Genomic DNA, 20,754 nt, shown 5'->3' with positions numbered 1-20,754 from the left:
CCACAGGGTGAGTTAATTATTATAGTTGTGATTCTGTGAGGAGACCTGGAAAACATGCACTGTTGGTAGCTCTCGAGGACCAGGGATGACTACCCCTGGCATTAATCATAGATCTTACGCTTGAGGCCACTAACTATGTTTTTTTTATGTCCCTGTACAGGTTGGGAAATGCTTTTTCATGTGAAAAGCACTACTAGAAGTCTTCCTTGTCCCCTTCTGGGATGAGAAAATCAATTCCAAGCAGCAGCAGCCATGCTCAAGGATTCTTCTGTGACAAGGACTGATGTGAATGTATCACATTTTTTTTGTAAATGCCTCCTCCCCTCCCCTTCTCCCTCATAGATTTTCTTCGGAATCAAAAAATGAAATTAAATTTACTACCAATCAAATCAACCCTACCTGTCCCTGCCCTGCCTTCATCTACATACATACCCCAAATCCCTCAGGCCTCTCTTGAATAATAAAAGTGTTTCCTGATGTGCCATGTTTGAAGTTGAACTGCCATGTGTTTGTGCCGCCCACTGCTGCAGCTAGCTTAGTCAGCCAGCTAGCTTGGTGCAAATTTTGGGCCTAAACTGGATGAAAACAATATAGTGAGTTGTGAGGTGGTCAAAATTGACTGGAAACCAGTGGAAATAAATGTCATTGAGGTTAATAATACTGTAGGAACAAAAAAAGGCCAATTTTATGTGATTTTAGCTGTTTTTATGATTTTTTAAAGAAAAAAATCCAGATCCAAAACCAAAACCGAAAAACAAAACATGGAGGTGAGGTTTTGGCAATACCCATCCAGATCCAAAACCAGGGGAGATCCAGATACAAAACCAAAACACGGGGGTCAGTGCATATCTCTATGTAGAAGGTATACAAATAAAAGAACAAAACCTCAGGAGCTCAACATTTAAAAAATACTCACATCACTTCTTTCAAATATAGGAATATTGTCATTGACGTCAATCACATGTATTACCACCGTACAGTTAGTACTTAGAGCTGTAAAGAAACAGAGTTTAAAATACAGTTTTGAATGCAAAAGTGTCTAATTCTGCAAGGTTATACATTAGGATGCAAACTGATCTTCCACAATTAATGATGATTTCCATCCTCATCATTAGGACTATCATTATTATTCTATAATACACCACATGTAGTAGCTGTTATAGTTGCATATCTATCTAAGCTATCTATTCATCAAAACAAAAAAACTATATTCTGTAGTGTAAACCAATATGCCATGTTTTATTTTGTAATTGCTACTCCTATTTACCACAGGCATTTACTATAAAGTATATTGCCTGTTGGGTGCGATACAGAATTTCGACATTTTGACTGTCAACACTAGAATGTCGAACCATGATGTCGACATGATCTGATTGTTGACATATTCACAAGTTCAATATGGACAGAATTTCCACATTGTGTATAATGACAGTCGGCAGGTCGAAGCAGTATTTTTAGCATATTTACTCCCTAACTGCAGCCTAACCCTAAACCTAAACTTAACCGCACGCACCCAGAACCGCACGCACCCAGCCCGGGCCCCATTACTATCAGGGGTGTTGCCTCATTGCAGGAGGCGTGGCTACGCCCCCTTAGAAAAAATAAAACCACTATTTGCAGCGCCGCAAAGGGGATGGGGGTGCTGTGAGCCCCTCAGCCCGGTGAAAATTGAGGGGGCTCGATCAGTGTGACCATTCTCCCCCCCCACAGGCAGAGGAGAGGAGACTGCAGGGCCCCTCCAACAAGCCCAGGCTCAGGTAATTAGTACCTGCTCACCCCCCCATCTTGGCGCTCCTGCACGCACTCTAAACTAGGGGTGAGCGGGTTCGGATTTCTGAAATCCGAACCCCCCCGAACCCCCCCGATCCGAGTCCGATCCGAGTCAGGCTCGACTTTTCCCGCCTGACTCGGATCTGAAATCGAGGCAAAACGTCATCATCCCGCCTTCCAAGTCTCGCGGGTTTTGGATCCTATATAAGGTACCCGCGTCGGCGCCATTTTCTCACTCGGCTGTGGACAGTGAAGAGGGAGGGTGGGAGTTAGGGCTGTGTAGTGTAGTGTAGTGTAGTGCTGCTGTTGTCCACTACTTCAAAGTCCATAGGGGCTGGCTGTGTTGTGCTGTGCTGCTGTTGTTAATAGGGGCTGTGTCCACTACTTCAAAGTCCATAGGGGCTGGCTGGACTGTGTTGTGCAGTCAGTTCTCCATAGGGGCTGTGTCCACTCCAAAGTCCTGTGCAGTGTCCCAGTCCTAAAGGAGTGCTGTAGTGTTGTCCAGGGGGTGCTCTGTCCATCAGGGGTGCTCCCCCCAAGTGCTAAAAAAATAATATATTTTCTGTGTTTGTGAATTGTGTGCGCAGTAGCCGCACGTGCATCAACAAAGTAGTGCCAAGCGTGCGCCTGTGTCATAAGTAAAGGGCCGGCTGGCTTGACCGTTAAAGGGTGCTGTAACCCCCGAAAGTACACTCCAGTCCAAACCAAAAAAAAATTATTTTCTGTGTTTGTGAATTGTGTGCGCAGTAGCCGCACGTGCATCAACAAAGTAGTGCCAAGCGTGCGCCTGTGTCATAAGTAAATGGCCGGCTGGCTTGACCGTTAAGGGTGCTGTAACCCCCGAAAGTACACTCCAGTCCAAACCAAAAAAAAAATTATTTTCTGTGTTTGTGAATTGTGTGCGCAGTAGCCGCACGTGCATCAACAAAGTAGTGCCAAGCGTGCGCCTGTGTCATAAGTAAAGGGCCGGCTGGCTTGACCGTTAAGGGTGCTGTAACCCCCGAAAGTACACTCCAGTCCAAACAAAAAAAAAAATTATTTTCTGTGTTTGTGAATTGTGTGCGCAGTAGCCGCACGTGCATCAACAAAGTAGTGCCAAGCGTGCGCCTGTGTCATAAGTAAAGGGCCGGCTGGCTTGACCGTTAAGGGTGCTGTAACCCCCGAAAGTACACTCCAGTCCAAACCAAAAAAAAAATTATTTTCTGTGTTTGTGAATTGTGTGCGCAGTAGCCGCACGTGCATCAACAAAGTAGTGCCAAGCGTGCGCCTGTGTCATAAGTAAAGGGCCGGCTGGCTTGACCGTTAAAGGGTGCTGTAACCCCCAAAGTACACTCCAGTCCAAACCAAAAAAAAAATTATTTTCTGTGTTTGTGAATTGTGTGCGCAGTAGCCGCACGTGCATCAACAAAGTAGTGCCAAGCGTGCGCCTGTGTCATAAGTAAAGGGCCGGCTGGCTTGACCGTTAAGGGTGCTGTAACCCCCGAAAGTACACTCCAGTCCAAACAAAAAAAAAAATTATTTTCTGTGTTTGTGAATTGTGTGCGCAGTAGCCGCACGTGCATCAACAAAGTAGTGCCAAGCGTGCGCCTGTGTCATAAGTAAAGGGCCGGCTGGCTTGACCGTTAAGGGTGCTGTAACCCCCGAAAGTACACTCCAGTCCAAACCAAAAAAAAAATTATTTTCTGTGTTTGTGAATTGTGTGCGCAGTAGCCGCACGTGCATCAACAAAGTAGTGCCAAGCGTGCGCCTGTGTCATAAGTAAAGGGCCGGCTGGCTTGACCGTTAAAGGGTGCTGTAACCCCCAAAGTACACTCCAGTCCAAACCAAAAAAAAATTATTTTCTGTGTTTGTGAATTGTGTGCGCAGTAGCCGCACGTGCATCAACAAAGTAGTGCCAAGCGTGCGCCTGTGTCATAAGTAAAGGGCCGGCTGGCTTGACCGTTAAGGGTGCTGTAACCCCCGAAAGTACACTCCAGTCCAAACCAAAAAAAAAATTATTTTCTGTGTTTGTGAATTGTGTGCGCAGTAGCCGCACGTGCATCAACAAAGTAGTGCCAAGCGTGCGCCTGTGTCATAAGTAAAGGGCCGGCTGGCTTGACCATTAAAGGGTGCTGTAACCCCCGAAAGTACACTCCAGTCCAAACCAAAAAAAAAATTATTTTCTGTGTTTGTGAATTGTGTGCGCAGTAGCCGCACGTGCATCAACAAAGTAGTGCCAAGCGTGCGCCTGTGTCATAAGTAAAGGGCCGGCTGGCTTGACCGTTAAGGGTGCTGTAACCCCCGAAAGTACACTCCAGTCCAAACCAAAAAAAAAATTATTTTCTGTGTTTGTGAATTGTGTGCGCAGTAGCCGCACGTGCATCAACAAAGTAGTGCCAAGCGTGCGCCTGTGTCATAAGTAAAGGGCCGGCTGGCTTGACCATTAAAGGGTGCTGTAACCCCCAAAGTACACTCCAGTCCAAACCAAAAAAAAAATTATTTTCTGTGTTTGTGAATTGTGTGCGCAGTAGCCGCACGTGCATCAACAAAGTAGTGCCAAGCGTGCGCCTGTGTCATAAGTAAAGGGCCGGCTGGCTTGACCGTTAAGGGTGCTGTAACCCCCGAAAGTACACTCCAGTCCAAACCAAAAAAAAAATTATTTTCTGTGTTTGTGAATTGTGTGCGCAGTAGCCGCACGTGCATCAACAAAGTAGTGCCAAGCGTGCGCCTGTGTCATAAGTAAAGGGCCGGCTGGCTTGACCATTAAAGGGTGCTGTAACCCCCAAAGTACACTCCAGTCCAAACCAAAAAAAAAATTATTTTCTGTGTTTGTGAATTGTGTGCGCAGTAGCCGCACGTGCATCAACAAAGTAGTGCCAAGCGTGCGCCTGTGTCATAAGTAAAGGGCCGGCTGGCTTGACCGTTAAGGGTGCTGTAACCCCCGAAAGTACACTCCAGTCCAAACCAAAAAAAAAATTATTTTCTGTGTTTGTGAATTGTGTGCGCAGTAGCCGCACGTGCATCAACAAAGTAGTGCCAAGCGTGCGCCTGTGTCATAAGTAAAGGGCCGGCTGGCTTGACCGTTAAGGGTGCTGTAACCCCCGAAAGTACACTCCAGTCCAAACCAAAAAAAAAATTATTTTCTGTGTTTGTGAATTGTGTGCGCAGTAGCCGCACGTGCATCAACAAAGTAGTGCCAAGCGTGCGCCTGTGTCATAAGTAAAGGGCCGGCTGGCTTGACCGTTAAGGGTGCTGTAACCCCCGAAAGTACACTCCAGTCCAAACCAAAAAAAAAATTATTTTCTGTGTTTGTGAATTGTGTGCGCAGTAGCCGCACGTGCATCAACAAAGTAGTGCCAAGCGTGCGCCTGTGTCATAAGTAAAGGGCCGGCTGGCTTGACCATTAAAGGGTGCTGTAACCCCCAAAGTACACTCCAGTCCAAACCAAAAAAAAAATTATTTTCTGTGTTTGTGAATTGTGTGCGCAGTAGCCGCACGTGCATCAACAAAGTAGTGCCAAGCGTGCGCCTGTGTCATAAGTAAAGGGCCGGCTGGCTTGACCGTTAAGGGTGCTGTAACCCCCGAAAGTACACTCCAGTCCAAACCAAAAAAAAAATTATTTTCTGTGTTTGTGAATTGTGTGCGCAGTAGCCGCACGTGCATCAACAAAGTAGTGCCAAGCGTGCGCCTGTGTCATAAGTAAAGGGCCGGCTGGCTTGACCGTTAAAGGGTGCTGTAACCCCTGAAAGTACACTCCAGTCCAAACCAAAAAAAAAATTATTTTCTGTGTTTGTGAATTGTGTGCGCAGTAGCCGCACGTGCATCAACAAAGTAGTGCCAAGCGTGCGCCTGTGTCATAAGTAAAGGGCCGGCTGGCTTGACCGTTAAAGGGTGCTGTAACCCCTGAAAGTACACTCCAGTCCAAACCAAAAAAAAAATTATTTTCTGTGTTTAGCCGCACGTATATATCAAATCGATATAACATAAATGGAGGACCAAACTTTCTCCGATAAAAATAAAATAGAGAAAGATCAAGAACCACTTCCTCCTAGTGCTGAAGCTGCTGCCACTAGTCATGACATAGACGATAACATGCCATCAACGTCGTCTGCCAAGGCCGATGCCCAATGTCATAGTAGAGGGCACATACAATCCCAAATGGCAAAGTTCAGGAAAATGACCTTGAAAAAGACATTTAAATCAGCTGAAGAGAAACGTAAACTTGCCAATATGCCATTTACGACACGGAGTGGCAAGGAACGGTTAAGGTCGATCCCTAGTATGTTCATGACTAGTGGTTCAGCTTCACATGACGATGGAAGCCCTCCTCCCACTAAAAAAATCAAAAGAGTTAAGCTGGCAAAAGCACAGCGAAGAACTGTGCTTTCTAAGAAGATATCACAAATCCCCAAGGAGAGTCCAAGTGTGGTGGTGGTTGCGATGCCTGACCTTCCCAGCACTGGACGGGAAGAGGTGGCTCTTTCCACCATTTGCACGCCCCCTGCAAGTGCTGAAAGGAGCACCCACAGTCCACTTGCTGATATGCAAATTGAAGATGTCACTGTTGAAGTACAACAGGATGAGGATACTGGTGTAGCTGGCGCTGAGGAGGAAGTTGGCGAGGAGGATTCTGATGGTGATGTGGTTTGTTTAAATCAGGCTCCGGGGGAGACAGTTGTTGTCCGTGGGATGAAAAAGCCCATCACGGTCATGCCTGGGCAGAAGACCAAACATTCCACCTCTTTGGTCTGGCAATATTTCTATCCAAATCCGGACAACAACTGTCTTGCCATATGTACCATATGTAAAGGTGAAATAAGTAGGGGTAGGGACGTCAACCACCTAGGAACATCCTCCCTTATACGGCACCTGCAGCGCGTTCATAAAAAGTTACTGTCAAGTTCAGAAACTTTGGCTAAGACCGTAAGCAGTCCAGGGACACCTAAATCCCGTTGTCCTGTTGTATCCAAGCGCCTGCAAACCACACCGTCAACTCCCTCCTCGTCAATTTCCTCCTTAGTCAGGATCGGAAGTAGTCCTGCAGGCCATGTCACTGGCATGACTGACTCTCCTATCCGGGATTCCTCTGGAGGATCCTGCATTGCTACGCCTACTGCTGCCGCTGCTGCTGTTGCTGCTGCTGGGAGTCGTTCATCATCCCAGAGAGGAAGTAGGAACACCACTACTTTTACTAAACAATTGACCCTCCAACAGTCCTTAGCGAGGAGGATGAAGTACGACAGCAGTCATCCTGAAGCAAAATGTATAACTGAGGCCTTGACTGCTATGTTGGTGTTAGACGTGCGTCCGGTATCCGCCATTAGTGCAGTGGGATTTAGACAATTGATGGAGGTAGTGTGTCCCCGGTTCCAAATCCCGTCTAGATTCCACTTCACTAGGCAGGCGATACCGAGACTGTACAGAAACGTCAGAAAAAGTGTCCTCAGTGTCCTGAAAAATGCCGTTGTACACAATGTCCACTTAACCACGGACATGTGGACAAGTGGAACAGGGCAGACTAAGGACTATATGACTGTGACAGCCCACTGGGTAGATGTATCACCTTACGCAGCAACAGCAGCAGCGTCACCAGTAGCAGCATCTCAGAAATGCCAGCTCGTTACAAGGCAGGCTACGCTGTGTATCACCGGTTTCAGTAAGAGGCACACCGCCGACAACCTCTTAGAGAAACTGAGGGAAATCATCGCCCAGTGGCTTACCCCACTTAGACTCTCCTGGGGATTTGTGATATCTGACAACGCCACCAATATTGTGCGGGCATTACATCTGGGCAAATTCCAGCACGTCCCATGTTTTGCTCACACAATAAACTTGGTGGTGCAGAATTTTCTGAAAAGTGACAGGGGCGTGCAGGAGACGCTTTGGGTGGCCCGAAAAATTTCTGGCCACTTTCGCCATTCAGCGACTGCGTGCCGAAGACTGGAGCGCCAGCAAACACTCTTGAACCTGCCCCGCCATCACCTGAAGCAAGAGGTTGTGACGCGGTGGAACTCAACCCTCTATATGCTTCAGAGGATGGAGGAGCAGCAAAAGGCCATACAAGCCTATACATCCACCTACGACATAGGCAAAGGAGGGGGTATGCACCTGACTCAAGTGCAGTGGAGAATGATTTCCGTGTTGTGCAAGGTTCTCCAGCCCTTCGAACTTGCCACACGTGAAGTCAGTTCAGACACTGCCAGCTTGAGTCAGGTCATTCCCCTCATCAGGCTTTTGCAGAAGCAGCTGGAGAAAGTGAAGGAGGAGCTAAGACGGAGCGATTCCGCTCGGCATGTGGGACTTGTGGATGAAGCCCTTCATTCGCTTTGCCAGGATTCCAGGGTGGTCAATCTGTTGAAATCAGACCACTACGTTTTGGCCACCGTGCTCGATCCTAGGTTTAAAGCCTATGTGGTGTCTCTCTTTCCGGCCGACACAAGCCTGCAGAGGTGCAAAGACCTGCTGGTGAACACACTGTCAGCTGAAGCGGAACGTGACACGTCAACGGCTCCTTCTTCATTTTCTCCTGCAACTGGGGCTGCCAGGAAAAAACTTAGGTATCCTAAGCAACCCGCTGGCGGTGATGCAGGGCAGGCAGGACCAAGTTTGGACATCTGGTCCGGACTGAAGGACCTGGCAACAATTTCTGACATGTCTACTGTCACTGCATATGATACTGTCACCATTGACAGAATGGTGGAGGATTACATCGGTGACAGCATCCAAGTAGGCATGGCAGACAGTCCATACCTGTACTGGCAGGAAAAAGAGGCAATTTGGAGGCCCCTGTACAAACTGGCTCTATTTTACCTGAGTTGCCCCCCCTCCAGTGTGTACTCCGAAAGAGTGTTTAGTGCAGCCGGGAACCTTGTCAGCGAAAGGCGTAGGAGGTTGCTTCCACAGAATGTGGAGAAGATGATGTTCATCAAAATGAATTATCAGCTCTTCCAGGGAGACCAGCCTCCAGAAGGTACAGAGGGACCTGTGGTGGTGGATTCAAGTGGGGACGAGTTAATACTTTGTGAGGATGAGGATGTACACACTGAAGAGGGTGAGGAATCGGTGGATGAGGAGGATGAGGATGACATCTTGCCTCCATAGAGCCAGTTTGTGCAGGGACACATTAATTGCCAGCTTGTTTTGTGGGGGCCCAAACGAACCAATCATTTCAGCCACAGTTGTGTGGCAGACCCTGGCGCTGAAATGATTGGTTTGTTAAAGTGTGCATGTCCTGTTTATACAACATAAGGGTGGGTGGGAGGGCCCAAGGACAATTCCATCTTGCACCTCTTTTTTTTCTTTGCATTATGTACAGTTTGGGGCCTAGTTTTTCAAACTGCCATCCTGTCTGCCACTGCAGTTTCACGCCTAGATGGGTCACGTGTTTGTGCCGCCCACTCGTGTCGCTTAGCATAGTCATCCAGCTACCTCGGTGCAACCTTTTGGACATAAAAACACTATTGTGAGGTGTGAGGTGTTCAGAATAGACTGGAAATGAGTGGAAATTAAGGTTATTGAGGTTAATAATAGCATAGGAGCAGAAAAACCTACAAATTCTGTGATTTTAGCTGTTTTTATGCTTTTTTAAAAAAAAATACAGATCCAAAACACAAAACCCAGAACCCAAAACACGGAAGGGTGGTTTTGGCAAAACCAATCCAGATCCAAAACACGAAGAAAGATCCAGATCCAAAACCAAAACACAAAACACGAAAAGTGGCCGGTGCACACCCCTACTCTAAACCTAACCCAAATTTATGCAAATAAAATTTAAATTGTTTTGAGTTTCTTGCCAAGCTCCACTGTAGTGAATAAGGGATGGAGAGGCAATTAGAGCTCAGACTATTGTATTTTTCAAACATCCCCGCTGAAAAATAGCTGTCATAAAAGCATAAGCATTAGGAGAAAGGTTCATCATAATTTGAAAATAATCATATTGTCAATTGGGAGAAGGGAGGTATGATTTTTTTTCTCCTTAAACTGCACAGAGTTACTTTTTAATTAGAATTAGTTAAATAATAATAATATTAATAATAATAATCATAATAAAAAAACATAATTTTAATACTAAAATAAGGACTAAGGATACTTACTAGGCTCCCCTCGATCTGCAACATTCACTTTCAATCTATATAAATTGTTGTCTTTAATACTTAATCCCTCATTTATCAACTGGATAGAACCAGTGAACTGAGAGACTATAAACATCCTTTCCAGCGGTATTGTAGGCATTTGTGTCAAAAGTTTATAAGAAAGCAAAGAGTTGCTGCCGTGGTCTTTGTCGGTGGCCTTAAGCTCACCAATGATGCTTCCTGTAGATGAAAAAAGTATACATAAGAAGAAGTACTTATGCAAAGTGCACAGTGGTTAGTATTACTGCCTCGCAGCACTGGCACCATGGGCCCACTTCCAACTAGGATGCCATAGTCTGTGGATTTTCTCCTTGTTGTCACAGATATTTCCTTAGGGTGCTATAATTTCTTTCCACAAAGGCATGCAGGGAGGTATTCACTAGCTACTGATAAAATTGGTCCTGGTGTGTGTGTCTGTCTGTGTGCCAATGGTGGGAAAATTGCAATCCATGAGACTATGCCTAGGGTAAAGACATTGTGGAGAAAATAGGGTATTCACCCAACATTGGCCAAAGAGGGACATTCTGTTATATCTGTCCATGCACCCCCCATTTTTTCCTAACCCAGCTCAATTTAATAGTAATATCCATACCAATTTGGGTGACATTTTTAGTTAAGGCTTGTTATAAAAAGATACTTTTTTTTTTTTTGAATGCTTCCACATACAAATCACCACATATAAATGTTTCTCACACATAGATATAAAGTGCATTTCAAAGCACTACAACTATACTAATAAAAAGTATTCAAATATAAGAAAAAATACTTTTCCAGAAGAAAATTCTGGAGGGTAGCCTTAAAGCCTATGGGGTATATTTACTAAGGTGCAGGTTTTTAGAAGTGGTTTTGTTGCCCATAGCAACCAATCAGATCCTAGCTATTACCTTCTAGAAGGTGCTCGATAAATGTTAAGTAGAATCTGATTGGTTGTTATGGGCAACAAAACCACTTCTAAAAACCCGCACCTTAGTAAATATACCCCTATAAATTAAACAAAAAAGGCCAAGCTGGGACCTACATATTTCTAGCCTCTGGAACATTGTATACTATACTACACTTTGAGCATTCTCTGAACGTTTCGGACATTGTGATGAGAATCCGCTCCTAGACCAAATTAGAGATGTGCGGGTTTGGTTTTATTCCGTTCTTACCACCAAATTATCACAAGTTCAGATTTATCCAAAACACGTGACAGCTGGATAGCCAATATGATGCAGTTTTTGAGACCCAAACATATCCGAGTAAAACCAAACCGCACATCTCTAGATGAAATCATAGCATCTTCAAAGCACTGGAGAAGGCAAGTGCAAATAGTAACAATCCAGATGCTGCTTGTGATTCTGACGACCTCTCTACGGCAGACTAATGAATAACTGCCAGCGACATAATTCCATAGTGACGAGAACAACGCAGACTGAAATGAGAGCGATCACCAAAGAGCACAAAACAGAGCTGGCAGAGTAGGTCTCTTGTTCAGACATAAGTGAATAGTATGTAGATGAGGTGTGAAGTTACCAAGCTGCTTTGGGAAAAAACAGGATCTGACTAACCTTGAAATATGAGGCCTTTAAAGAATACCTAGAAGACATCAGGAACCAGAACAGAAGAAATTTAATCCGCATCAAAAATATCACCAACGACACCCGAAAATACCTAGTGGGTCTCTTCAACCAGTTGGCTCCTGACCTGATGGCCTACTTGGTCCCCCAATTTTGCAGACCTGAGCTCCAGATTTTACTTCATAAACACTCACCAGTGCCACCAATATCCCAGCTAGGATGGATTTGCCATTCTTAAGTGTTATGCAAAGTTTCAATGTCCTCCATTTACCAATTACAATTATCCCATAACTAACATCGGAAAGACTTGCGTGAGCTGGCTTGGGAAAGGGACACTTGAGAGACGCTAGAATCAGATAGACAACACCAGAGCTAATCTAGCTGTAGTTTCCATCTCCGTGAGTGTCAAAGATAATTTTTTTCAAGCTTTTCTACAGTCTACTGGGTACCCTACCAATGTGATTTCATGTCATCTTTCCCAACTCTTCTGACATGCTAGATATGCTGGACGTTGTGTGGACAAAGAGGCAACTCTTCTGCACATTTGGTGGACATGTCTGGGTTGTTTCCATACTGCACCAAAATACACGGTCTTATGAAGTCAATAACCGACATTCAGCTCACTTCTCCAAAGGTCCAATCCAGACACTGCTAGACAAACTCCTCTATCATTTAATGCAACTAAATGTATCGCCCAGTATGAGAAAAACAAAACCCTTCCTCATACACTGCCGCTATTTCTAGCCTTTGTTCAACATGTCGTATGGAAAACATCAGAGTAATTTTATACGGGTCGGGTATGGGATCCCGGCGGTCGGGATGACGCCAGTCAGAATACCGACAGTCAGAATTCCGACACCTGTAAGTAAGTACTACTAATGGTATACTCTACCCTTTCCCTAACCCTCCCTCCCTGGTGCCTGAACCTAACCTCCCCTCTAGTGCCTAAACCCAACTTACCCCTTCCCCCTTAGTACCTAACCCTTCCCCTAGTGCCTAACCCCTAACCCTCGATAATTACCTTCGTGACGCCGGCGGTCAGGATTCTGGAGCCGGGATCCCGACACTGTCAGGATTCCAGCGCTGGCACGCTGGGATGCTGACTACATCCCATTTAATACAACACGCCAGACAGTTTTAGAAGAACATGAACTACCCACTTCGAGGCCAAAGCCCCCTTGAATACATTTTACTTTGATCTCCAATTATTTCCCCCTATTCTATAAATGTAGCAAGTCGTCCTCCAACCCCATTTCCCTCTCCAACTGTTGTTTCTTCATTGATCTTGGCAGGTAAAATGGTTACGCCGTTACCAAGTAAAGTTGTTTGTAGTTCCCAATTAGTATCGCTAGTTCTATGCATTCCTGATCGTCTGCCTGTGCAGACTATTTCTCATTGGTTATTACCATACCTACTGATTGTGCCCTATCCCCCTCCTCTGGATCCCCTCATTGTCACCCAATAATGAGTGTAACCTTTGTTGATTGATGTTTTCTAGATTATTTCTGTTATTGTGAAAACCAATAACATTTATTTCTTTATTTTTAAAAGTCAATTTCAAATGAACTTGGTAATTTGGGTTCGCATTATCAAAATAAGGCTTGATCCAGAGTTGTAGGCTATTGCTGCCGCAGACGCGGTTTTTGCAGCTCTGGATGTGCGGAAATATGCTAATTAAGCAGACGCTGGGTCTTGTACTGAGACGTTCACTTGAGTCATCGCAAATGTCCGAAACAGCCTATACATAGGCAGCATCGGAGGCAGGTCAGGCAAACATTGACTTCTTCAGTGAGTCTGTGGTCATTCAGCATTACCGCCATATCTGAGCCGCTGGAGCCATGTTCTCTGCATAGAGGATCACAGACACTGCTGTTAAAGCATCGAAAACGGCCAGGACACGCCTAAGTTTTAGTCGTCACTCCACGTTACCTCTCACAAACAGTTCACCTCCTGTCAAACACTTGCAATTGAATCCTGACGGCAACTGTAATCGCAATTCAATTAACAAGCGTGAGCAATGTGGCTGGGACGCATTTGCAGTCCACCGATAATCGCACAACTGCGTGTACATTGGAAGAGTGTACAACTCAGGCCCACAGTTTGGCAAAATATTAGATTATATATTCTTCCCCCCCCCCCCCCCCCAGTGGAAGTTGTGTGACAATAAATTGGTGAACGCACTAATGACAATAGTTCTATTTCTTACCAATACTTTCAGTTTCCTGGATTTCAAAACGAGTTACAGCTGCTGGACAGACGGGCGGGTTGTCATTGATGTCTTCAACGATGACCTCAATTTCTAGGGGTTTCGCCACAGCCACGCCATTCTGATTTTTTGCCAGTGCATAGAAGATATACTGAAAAACAGTGTATGGGTTTTTTTATGGGGCTTATACTGTAGGAGAGTGTTTCATGAAAATGAACACCGGTCAAATCCTTAGAATTACTTTAGCTGGGAAGAACGTTATCAGTTAGTGTCAGGAAAGAAAAAATGATGGGAAAACTTTACATGGAAAGCACATTGTGTTGATGTAAGTTATGTGCAACAACATTAAACCTTGTACATGTTTCCATGCAGATTCTCACTGGTCATGTGTATGATTAAGGATTAGAGATGTGCAGGTTTTGATTTTCCCACAAAATTCTGATATTTCCCGCCAAATTTCGGGTCTCCGAAAGAGCCAAAACGTCATCTTTCATGAACAAACGTCATCTTTCATGGACTTTTGTCTTTTTTTTTTTTTTACTCTTAGGGGTATATTTACTAAAGTGAGAGTTTTTAGAAATGGAGATGTTGCCCGTAGCAACCAATCAGATTCTACTTAACATCTAACTAGCACCTTCTAGAAGATAATAGCTAGAATCTGATTGGTTGCTACGGGCAACATCTCCACTTCTAAAAACTATCACTTTAGTAAATATACCGTTTAGCCTCTTTCTGAGACCAGAAATTTGGCGGCAAAGATCCGAAATTGGCAGGAAAATCCCAAACAATCCGAGCCTGCTCATCTCCAGTAAAAATAAAAATTCATCTTAAGACCTATGTCATGTGTGGCCATGAGCTTTGTGTTTTCCAGAGAAATGTAAAGTTCTGAAGCATTGGATGCGAACGTCCCCTGTATAATAAAAGCTCTTCTCCTTTGAGGATGGCGCATATAACTTTTTAGTCCAATGCTATTTTTCTTTTTTTTTTAAAAAGACATAGGACCTCATTCAGAGCCGCTCGCTGCTGGCGGGCGCTCACTCTGAATGAGGGCTTTTTTTTTGTTTGTTTTTTTCCGGCCGCTCGCAAAGCTTGTGTGAGCAGCCGGATACCGTCGCGATAATAGCGACCATCGGGCTTACGACGAGACCCTGGGGTTGGGTCTAGCTGCCGCAAGCCCGAGTGGACTTCCTGCTCTAATAGTCCACTACTGACATCACTAGTGATGTCAGTAACCCCTCCTACAAACGCCAGGCGTTCCTAAGGGAACGCCTGCGTTTGTCCGGCCACCCCCCCTACCCGCCCACAAAACAGGGCGAGCTGTCAATCAACAGCGACAGTGGCCCCGTCTTGTTGTGAGCTCCGTAGCGAGTGAACTTCAGTTGCTCAGCGGGGCTTGCATACGCCGGACGCAGCGCGTGCGCAATGGGCAACCATCGAGCCACTTGCGAGCGGCTCTGAATCGGGCCCATAATATTTTTCAGTCTGAAAGATAGTAAATTGTGTCAATACACCTCTTTATAAGCTGCTAAATTTGGGTTGGGTACGGCATCCCGGCATTCAGAATCCCGGTGGTCAGAATGCTGGCAGCGGGATCCCGACAGTGAAATTGCTGGCGAATTTCGTTTAGTATTTTCAGGCTAACCCTTACCCTAATCCTAACCCTAACCCATACCTCTCGCAGCATAAGCCTAACCCTCACCCCTGCAGCCTAACCTTAACCTTTACCCCGCAGCCTAACCTTAACCCTCACCTCGCAGCCTAACCCTCACCCCGCAGCCTAACCCTAACCATCACCCCGCAGCCTAACCCTAACCCTCCACTTCCATAATTTAAACCTAATCTTAATCCCCCCCCTCCCTCCTGCAGCCTAACCCTAACCCTCATACTTACCGTTACAAGTTGTCAGCATTCTGACCCATCGGGATCTCGTCGCCTGCAATCTGAGCGCCGGGATTCTGAATGCCAGGATGACGACTACATCCCGCTAAATATAAATCTGCTTAACTGATGTTACACTTACAATAACAAACATAGGGCCTGATTTAGAGATAGCCATTAGTTCATTTACGCAGCATCAAAATGTGAGTTCACTCACTACACAAGTCTAAAATAACTGTAAGGGAGCCAGGAGTGGCATAAGAGAGGAAGGGGCCTATGTACAGTCTCTGTGCGTGCCCCCTCCTCTCTTGCAAGTGGCGCAGCTGAATAGACTCTGGTACTGTACCAGTCTATAGTGCATGTTCAAGTCTCTGGGAAAACGGATAACGCAAATTTTCCAGGTGATATATGTGCAGGAGAGCAGTGAGCATAATATTTGGGTGCAGGGTGTGCAGTGTGGACCCCTCTGTACCCATTATAAATATGCCACTGAAGAAGGCGCACATCAGTATATCAAACCCCTGGGAGGTGCATTCGATTTAGACTCGGACACAACCTTTAGATTCACTTCCTATCATGCAGGCACACGCCTTTTATTGGCTGATGTCCGAGTTGTGTGATAAATCTCAATAGGAAATAGTAATTAGCAGGTCTAAAACCCGACAGTTAATAAATAGACCCCTTAGTCCGAGGTTTGTAAATATACCTCTGGGGCTCATTAGTAACATGCTGTTATGTGCACTAATGGTCTGCAATTATACATTTACTTTCATTATCTCTGAAAGGGAAAATGACAGAATCAGATGGCTTATTTTCATTATACAACATGTTAAATAACATTTGTTACCTCTTCTTGCTCTTCTCGGTCCAGTGGTTCAGTTACATTAATATCTCCGTTTTGATCAATGGAAAAAGGAAACCTCTGTAATTTGTCTCGTTGGTGCAGTTCATATATCACACTGTCATCATTCCACCTGACCTAAAGCATACAGAACAATCTGCGTTACTCTGCTGTGTTTTATGATCCTTGTCTTGGTTGTTTCAGTCACATGGCACTGGCCACACCCACACAGCACTGGCCACACCCACACAGCACTGGCCACAGCTCCTCCCTCGGGATGGACATTGGAAGCCCACCATCAAATGATGATTGGGCTTCCGCCATCGAAACTTTCCATCACATCAAAAAATTTGATGGAGAAAACTATTCATATGATTTGCGCATGCACAATATCCCTTAAGTGCGGCTGGCCAAGGGCAGGATTGGGGACAGGATCAGGGACAAGACTGGGGGTGGGATATGGGGCGGGGCCAGGAGCAGTTATGGTGTACAGTACCTGCTGCTCCATAGTCCCGGTGTTGTCCTCACATTCACCTCCTGGGTGTCTAAATTCAGGCATGGCTGCTACCCAAAGGTCCTGTTCAGACTCCTTCAGAAAGATAATTCCTGGCAGCCAGTTCCTCTCCATTGAGGTTAACCACTGCCCCGTTACCATCGGAGCACCATCGAATCATTACCGTTTGATGGCGGTAAACCTCGGAAAGCCACCATCGAATGGTAAAAATACTACCATCAATTAAAAAACATTTACGGTTTGAAACCCTGTGACCCTTAATCAGGCCCTTGCCCTGGGTGTGGATGGGGACAATTGCCCTCCTGAGTCTATTGGTTCATTAATATGATTTGTATACCTTGAACCACAATTCCAATTACTAGAAATGCATTAGCAGATCTTCAAGAATGAACAGGTTAAAACACTGTGCTTTACACAAAACACTAATGGAATCAGCGTTCAGGCAGCCTTGGCACTTGTAACACACGTCTGGTTACATTTTCCATTGTGTGGATCATTTTACAAACTCAGCTTTCAAATACCAAAACATTGCTCTCAGTGCTTCCTTGCACTAACCCAGTATATCAGATGACACGTGTCATGGCTCTCTCTTGCTTAAACACACTGTACGCACGCTTCGTGCAGCACTTCCGGTGCGTTATAGATGTGTTACTAGTGGCCTTTGCAAAAAAGCATTGGCGTGCCCAGGTTAAGGGCAATATATGTGCATCAGCCCCCCCTCTCCCGGGACATAGCCTGCCCCCCCTCTCCCCAGGACATACACTATTGGACACTTCCCAGGGACATACACAACTCCCCCCCCCTCCTGCCACCCTTCAGGACATAGATTACTCACTCACGCAGCTATATTGTTTCTTTCACACATTTCGAGATGGCCATCAACCATCGATGGTTAACAACCATTAATGGTTAACCACCGATGACAGATTAGTTTTTATTGATTGTGGAGAACACTGGAGATTCAATGGTTCTTTTTTTATCAATGGTACAGAGCCCCCCAATGTTTTTATTCTTCTTGCCACTTGGCACTGGGACGTGGAGTCTAGCTCAACCCCCGACACCAGCCGCAAAGCCCTGCTTTCACCTCTGATTGACCCCCTTGCCAAGTGAGTGATAGAGCAGAGATGACCATCGATGGGTGAAACCATCAATGATTCCATCATCACTGGTTTCATACCATTGAGGTTAACCACTAATGGTACCATCGATGGTAACTATTGATGGCTAACCCATGGATGGCCATCCCAATCTCGTCTTACTCCCAGGGAAGAGGCAGCATTGTTTTGAATTCAAGATGGCCAATGTGAAACTGCTCTATACAGTAATTTCACATCGGTCATCTTGGATTCAAAAAGAGTCTGCCCCTTCACTAGGAGAAGTGCAAGATGCAGAGAGGAGACGCTGTGGGCTGTCTAAGGGGTATGAGGGCGTAGACTCTGCACAGCTCATTTGCACGCCTATGCAATGCAGTAATTTTGCCATTAGGTGCAACATAACATTATTCTAAAAACATTGGTCATCCAATGACCTTAGAAATCAGCTAGCCCCTACATGGCACACCGGCTGCTAACATGAAGGAAAAGCATCCATCAGCTTCTCAGATGTGACACTGCTAGCTGCTGCTCTGCCATGTCATTATTACTCTGAAAGGCTATGATACCCAGTCCGAGAAGCCGAGGATGCAGCCCCCTCCTTCCACCATATGCAGTAGTAGCCTCGGTGGCTATTGTGGTACAGGGAATGAAGCATCCCTGGAGAAGTGACATGGATCTTGCACAGTAGTGCTCTCCATTTTCAACAGCATGCACTGCGGATGTCGGTCACTGAGTATGCATCTAAGTTGCGAGCCCATGCGCACAAGTCACAGTTGTGATTAAGACATATAGGGCCTCATGTACTAATGAGTTTTATCACCAAAACGAGTGATAAATGTCACTGTGTATGATAATGGCGCTCCAGCCAATCAGCTCCCAACTGTCAACTGTTAGAAAAATGACAGTTGGGAGCTGATTGGCTGGAGCAACATTAAACTCCCCATCACCTGATGGGTGCCTCCCCCATCACCTGATGGGTGACTGTAAATGAACTAGCTAATAAGAGAAAGCAAAGAGACAGACACAGGGCCTGATTCAGACCCGCTCGCAAGCGCTTGAGCGCTCGTGAGTGGGTCGATGGTGTACTCTGCACACGCGCAGCGGCCGCACTGCGCGTGCGCAAGCCCCGGAGCGAGAGAGAAACTCTCTTGCTCCGTGGCTCACTACAAAAGGGGCGGCTGTCGATGTTGATTTTTGTAGGCATGGCCGGGGGGTGGCTTCACAAATGGAGGTGTTCCCAAGCGAACGCCTGCCATTTGTGGGCGGCCCCACTGACATAACCAGTGATGTCAGTGAGAGAGCTTCCCGGCTCTATTAGAGCCAGAAGCTCTCTGGGGCTTGCAGCCATGAGACCCTACCACAAGGGTCTCGTTGCAAGCCGCCCGATGGTCGCAATGGTCTTGACCATCGCGACAATCATCCTGGCCGCTCGCTATAGCTGTGGGTGGTCACCCACAGCTATGCGAGCGGCCAGGAGGCCGCACAACAAAAAAAAACGCCCAGATTCGGAGCGAGCGCTCTTTCAGAGCGTCCATCTCTGAATCAGGGCCACAGTATGGTGGCGCAGAAAGAACGGCCCCAAAATGCAATATCACCAACTGCACTACGACATTCTTCCAAATGGGGGGATGATCCGCCAGCCCATTATCCTGCCTAAGGTATCCACCTCCCACCCAATAACACCACGTGAGGCCCACCGAGATCGGTGATGCCGCTGACCCCATTAGGGTATAATCAGCCTAAATCATGTATTGACGGGAGAGCACCTCAAGCTGCTAAGGCAGATGGCGACTGCCACCATTCTTTCCCGCCACTAGAAAGCTGACAACACAAGTAAAAATTGGGGGGGAAGGGTGGGAACAACTCCAGGAAAGCTGTCTAAAATGCCTTCCACCAGCACACACTAAAATGGCTCCTAAACTCCACCCCCATATACTAAAGCTACCCTCTGACCCCACCCACAATCTCAGCGCTCCACAATAAACCCTTTCTATCAGAAAAAGAGGTCACATCCAGGTTCAGGTGTTTAATTTACCTCTGTGCATATTAAATACACTCAGTGGCGTCACAAGGGGGGTGCGCGCCGCACCGGGTGTCACCCTCCAAGGGGGTGACACCAAAAGCCGCACACTCCTGCCCGCACCCCCCTGCATGCGTTGCCGCCACCACACTAATGCAGCTGCCCGCATCCCACAGTCTGCTCCCCGCTACTGGACAGAGAGGGGGGCCCGCAGCGCGGAGTAATGAGCCAGCCCGGGATCCCAGTGCATGCCGGCAGTGGCAGTGGAGATCCGCAGAGTCGGGCAGCAGCTCACTGTTACGGAAGCAGCTAGATCCCTCGCTGCCACACTGACTGTAGCTGTACTTCCTGGTGGCTGGCCCCTCCCCCAGACCAGCCACCTTAAAAGGAGCTCAGAGCAGCCAAGGGTAGTACATGCCTGAGCTGAGCTCCATGCTTCTCCACTGCTCTGCCTCTGACTCCTCAGTCATTACCCTTGAAACAGGCTTCAGCAAAGGCACACTAGAGGTAAAGGGGGGATGGGCACAGAATGACAGAGAGGGGAATGTCTGTGGGGGTCTCACTCACAGAGGGGAATGTGGGGGGATGGGGGCTTACTGACAGGAATGTGTGGGGGAGCTCAACTGTAGGGAATGTCTGGGGAGGGGAGCTCATTGACAGAAAGAGAATGTGTGTGTGGGGGGAGGGGGGCTTACTCATGGAGGGAAGTGCATGTGTGGAGAGGGGGGCTCACTGACAGAGGAATGAGTGTGGGGAGGGGG

General features: G+C 46.5%; 1 protein-coding gene across 1 annotated transcript in view; it reads right to left on the bottom strand.

Annotated features, from left to right (window-relative positions):
- The window catches only part of CDH17 (cadherin 17), a 54,457-nt gene that overhangs the window by 27,503 nt on the left and 6,200 nt on the right, over positions 1–20,754 (bottom strand). The window contains exons 3-6 of the mRNA XM_088471499.1: positions 16,372–16,503; positions 13,647–13,797; positions 9,843–10,061; positions 917–993 (exon numbers count right to left, since the gene is read on the bottom strand). Coding sequence (XP_088327625.1) covers positions 917–993; positions 9,843–10,061; positions 13,647–13,797; positions 16,372–16,503 — 579 coding nt within the window. The remainder of the gene's footprint in view (positions 1–916; positions 994–9,842; positions 10,062–13,646; positions 13,798–16,371; positions 16,504–20,754) is intronic.

The sequence above is a fragment of the Taudactylus pleione genome, unplaced genomic scaffold, assembly GCF_031769625.1.
Source record: "Taudactylus pleione unplaced genomic scaffold, aTauple2 ptg000114l, whole genome shotgun sequence".
Taxonomy (NCBI): domain Eukaryota; kingdom Metazoa; phylum Chordata; class Amphibia; order Anura; family Myobatrachidae; genus Taudactylus; species Taudactylus pleione.
The sequence above is the reverse complement of the archived record's forward strand: the minus strand, read 5'-3'. Positions and strand labels throughout refer to the sequence as shown.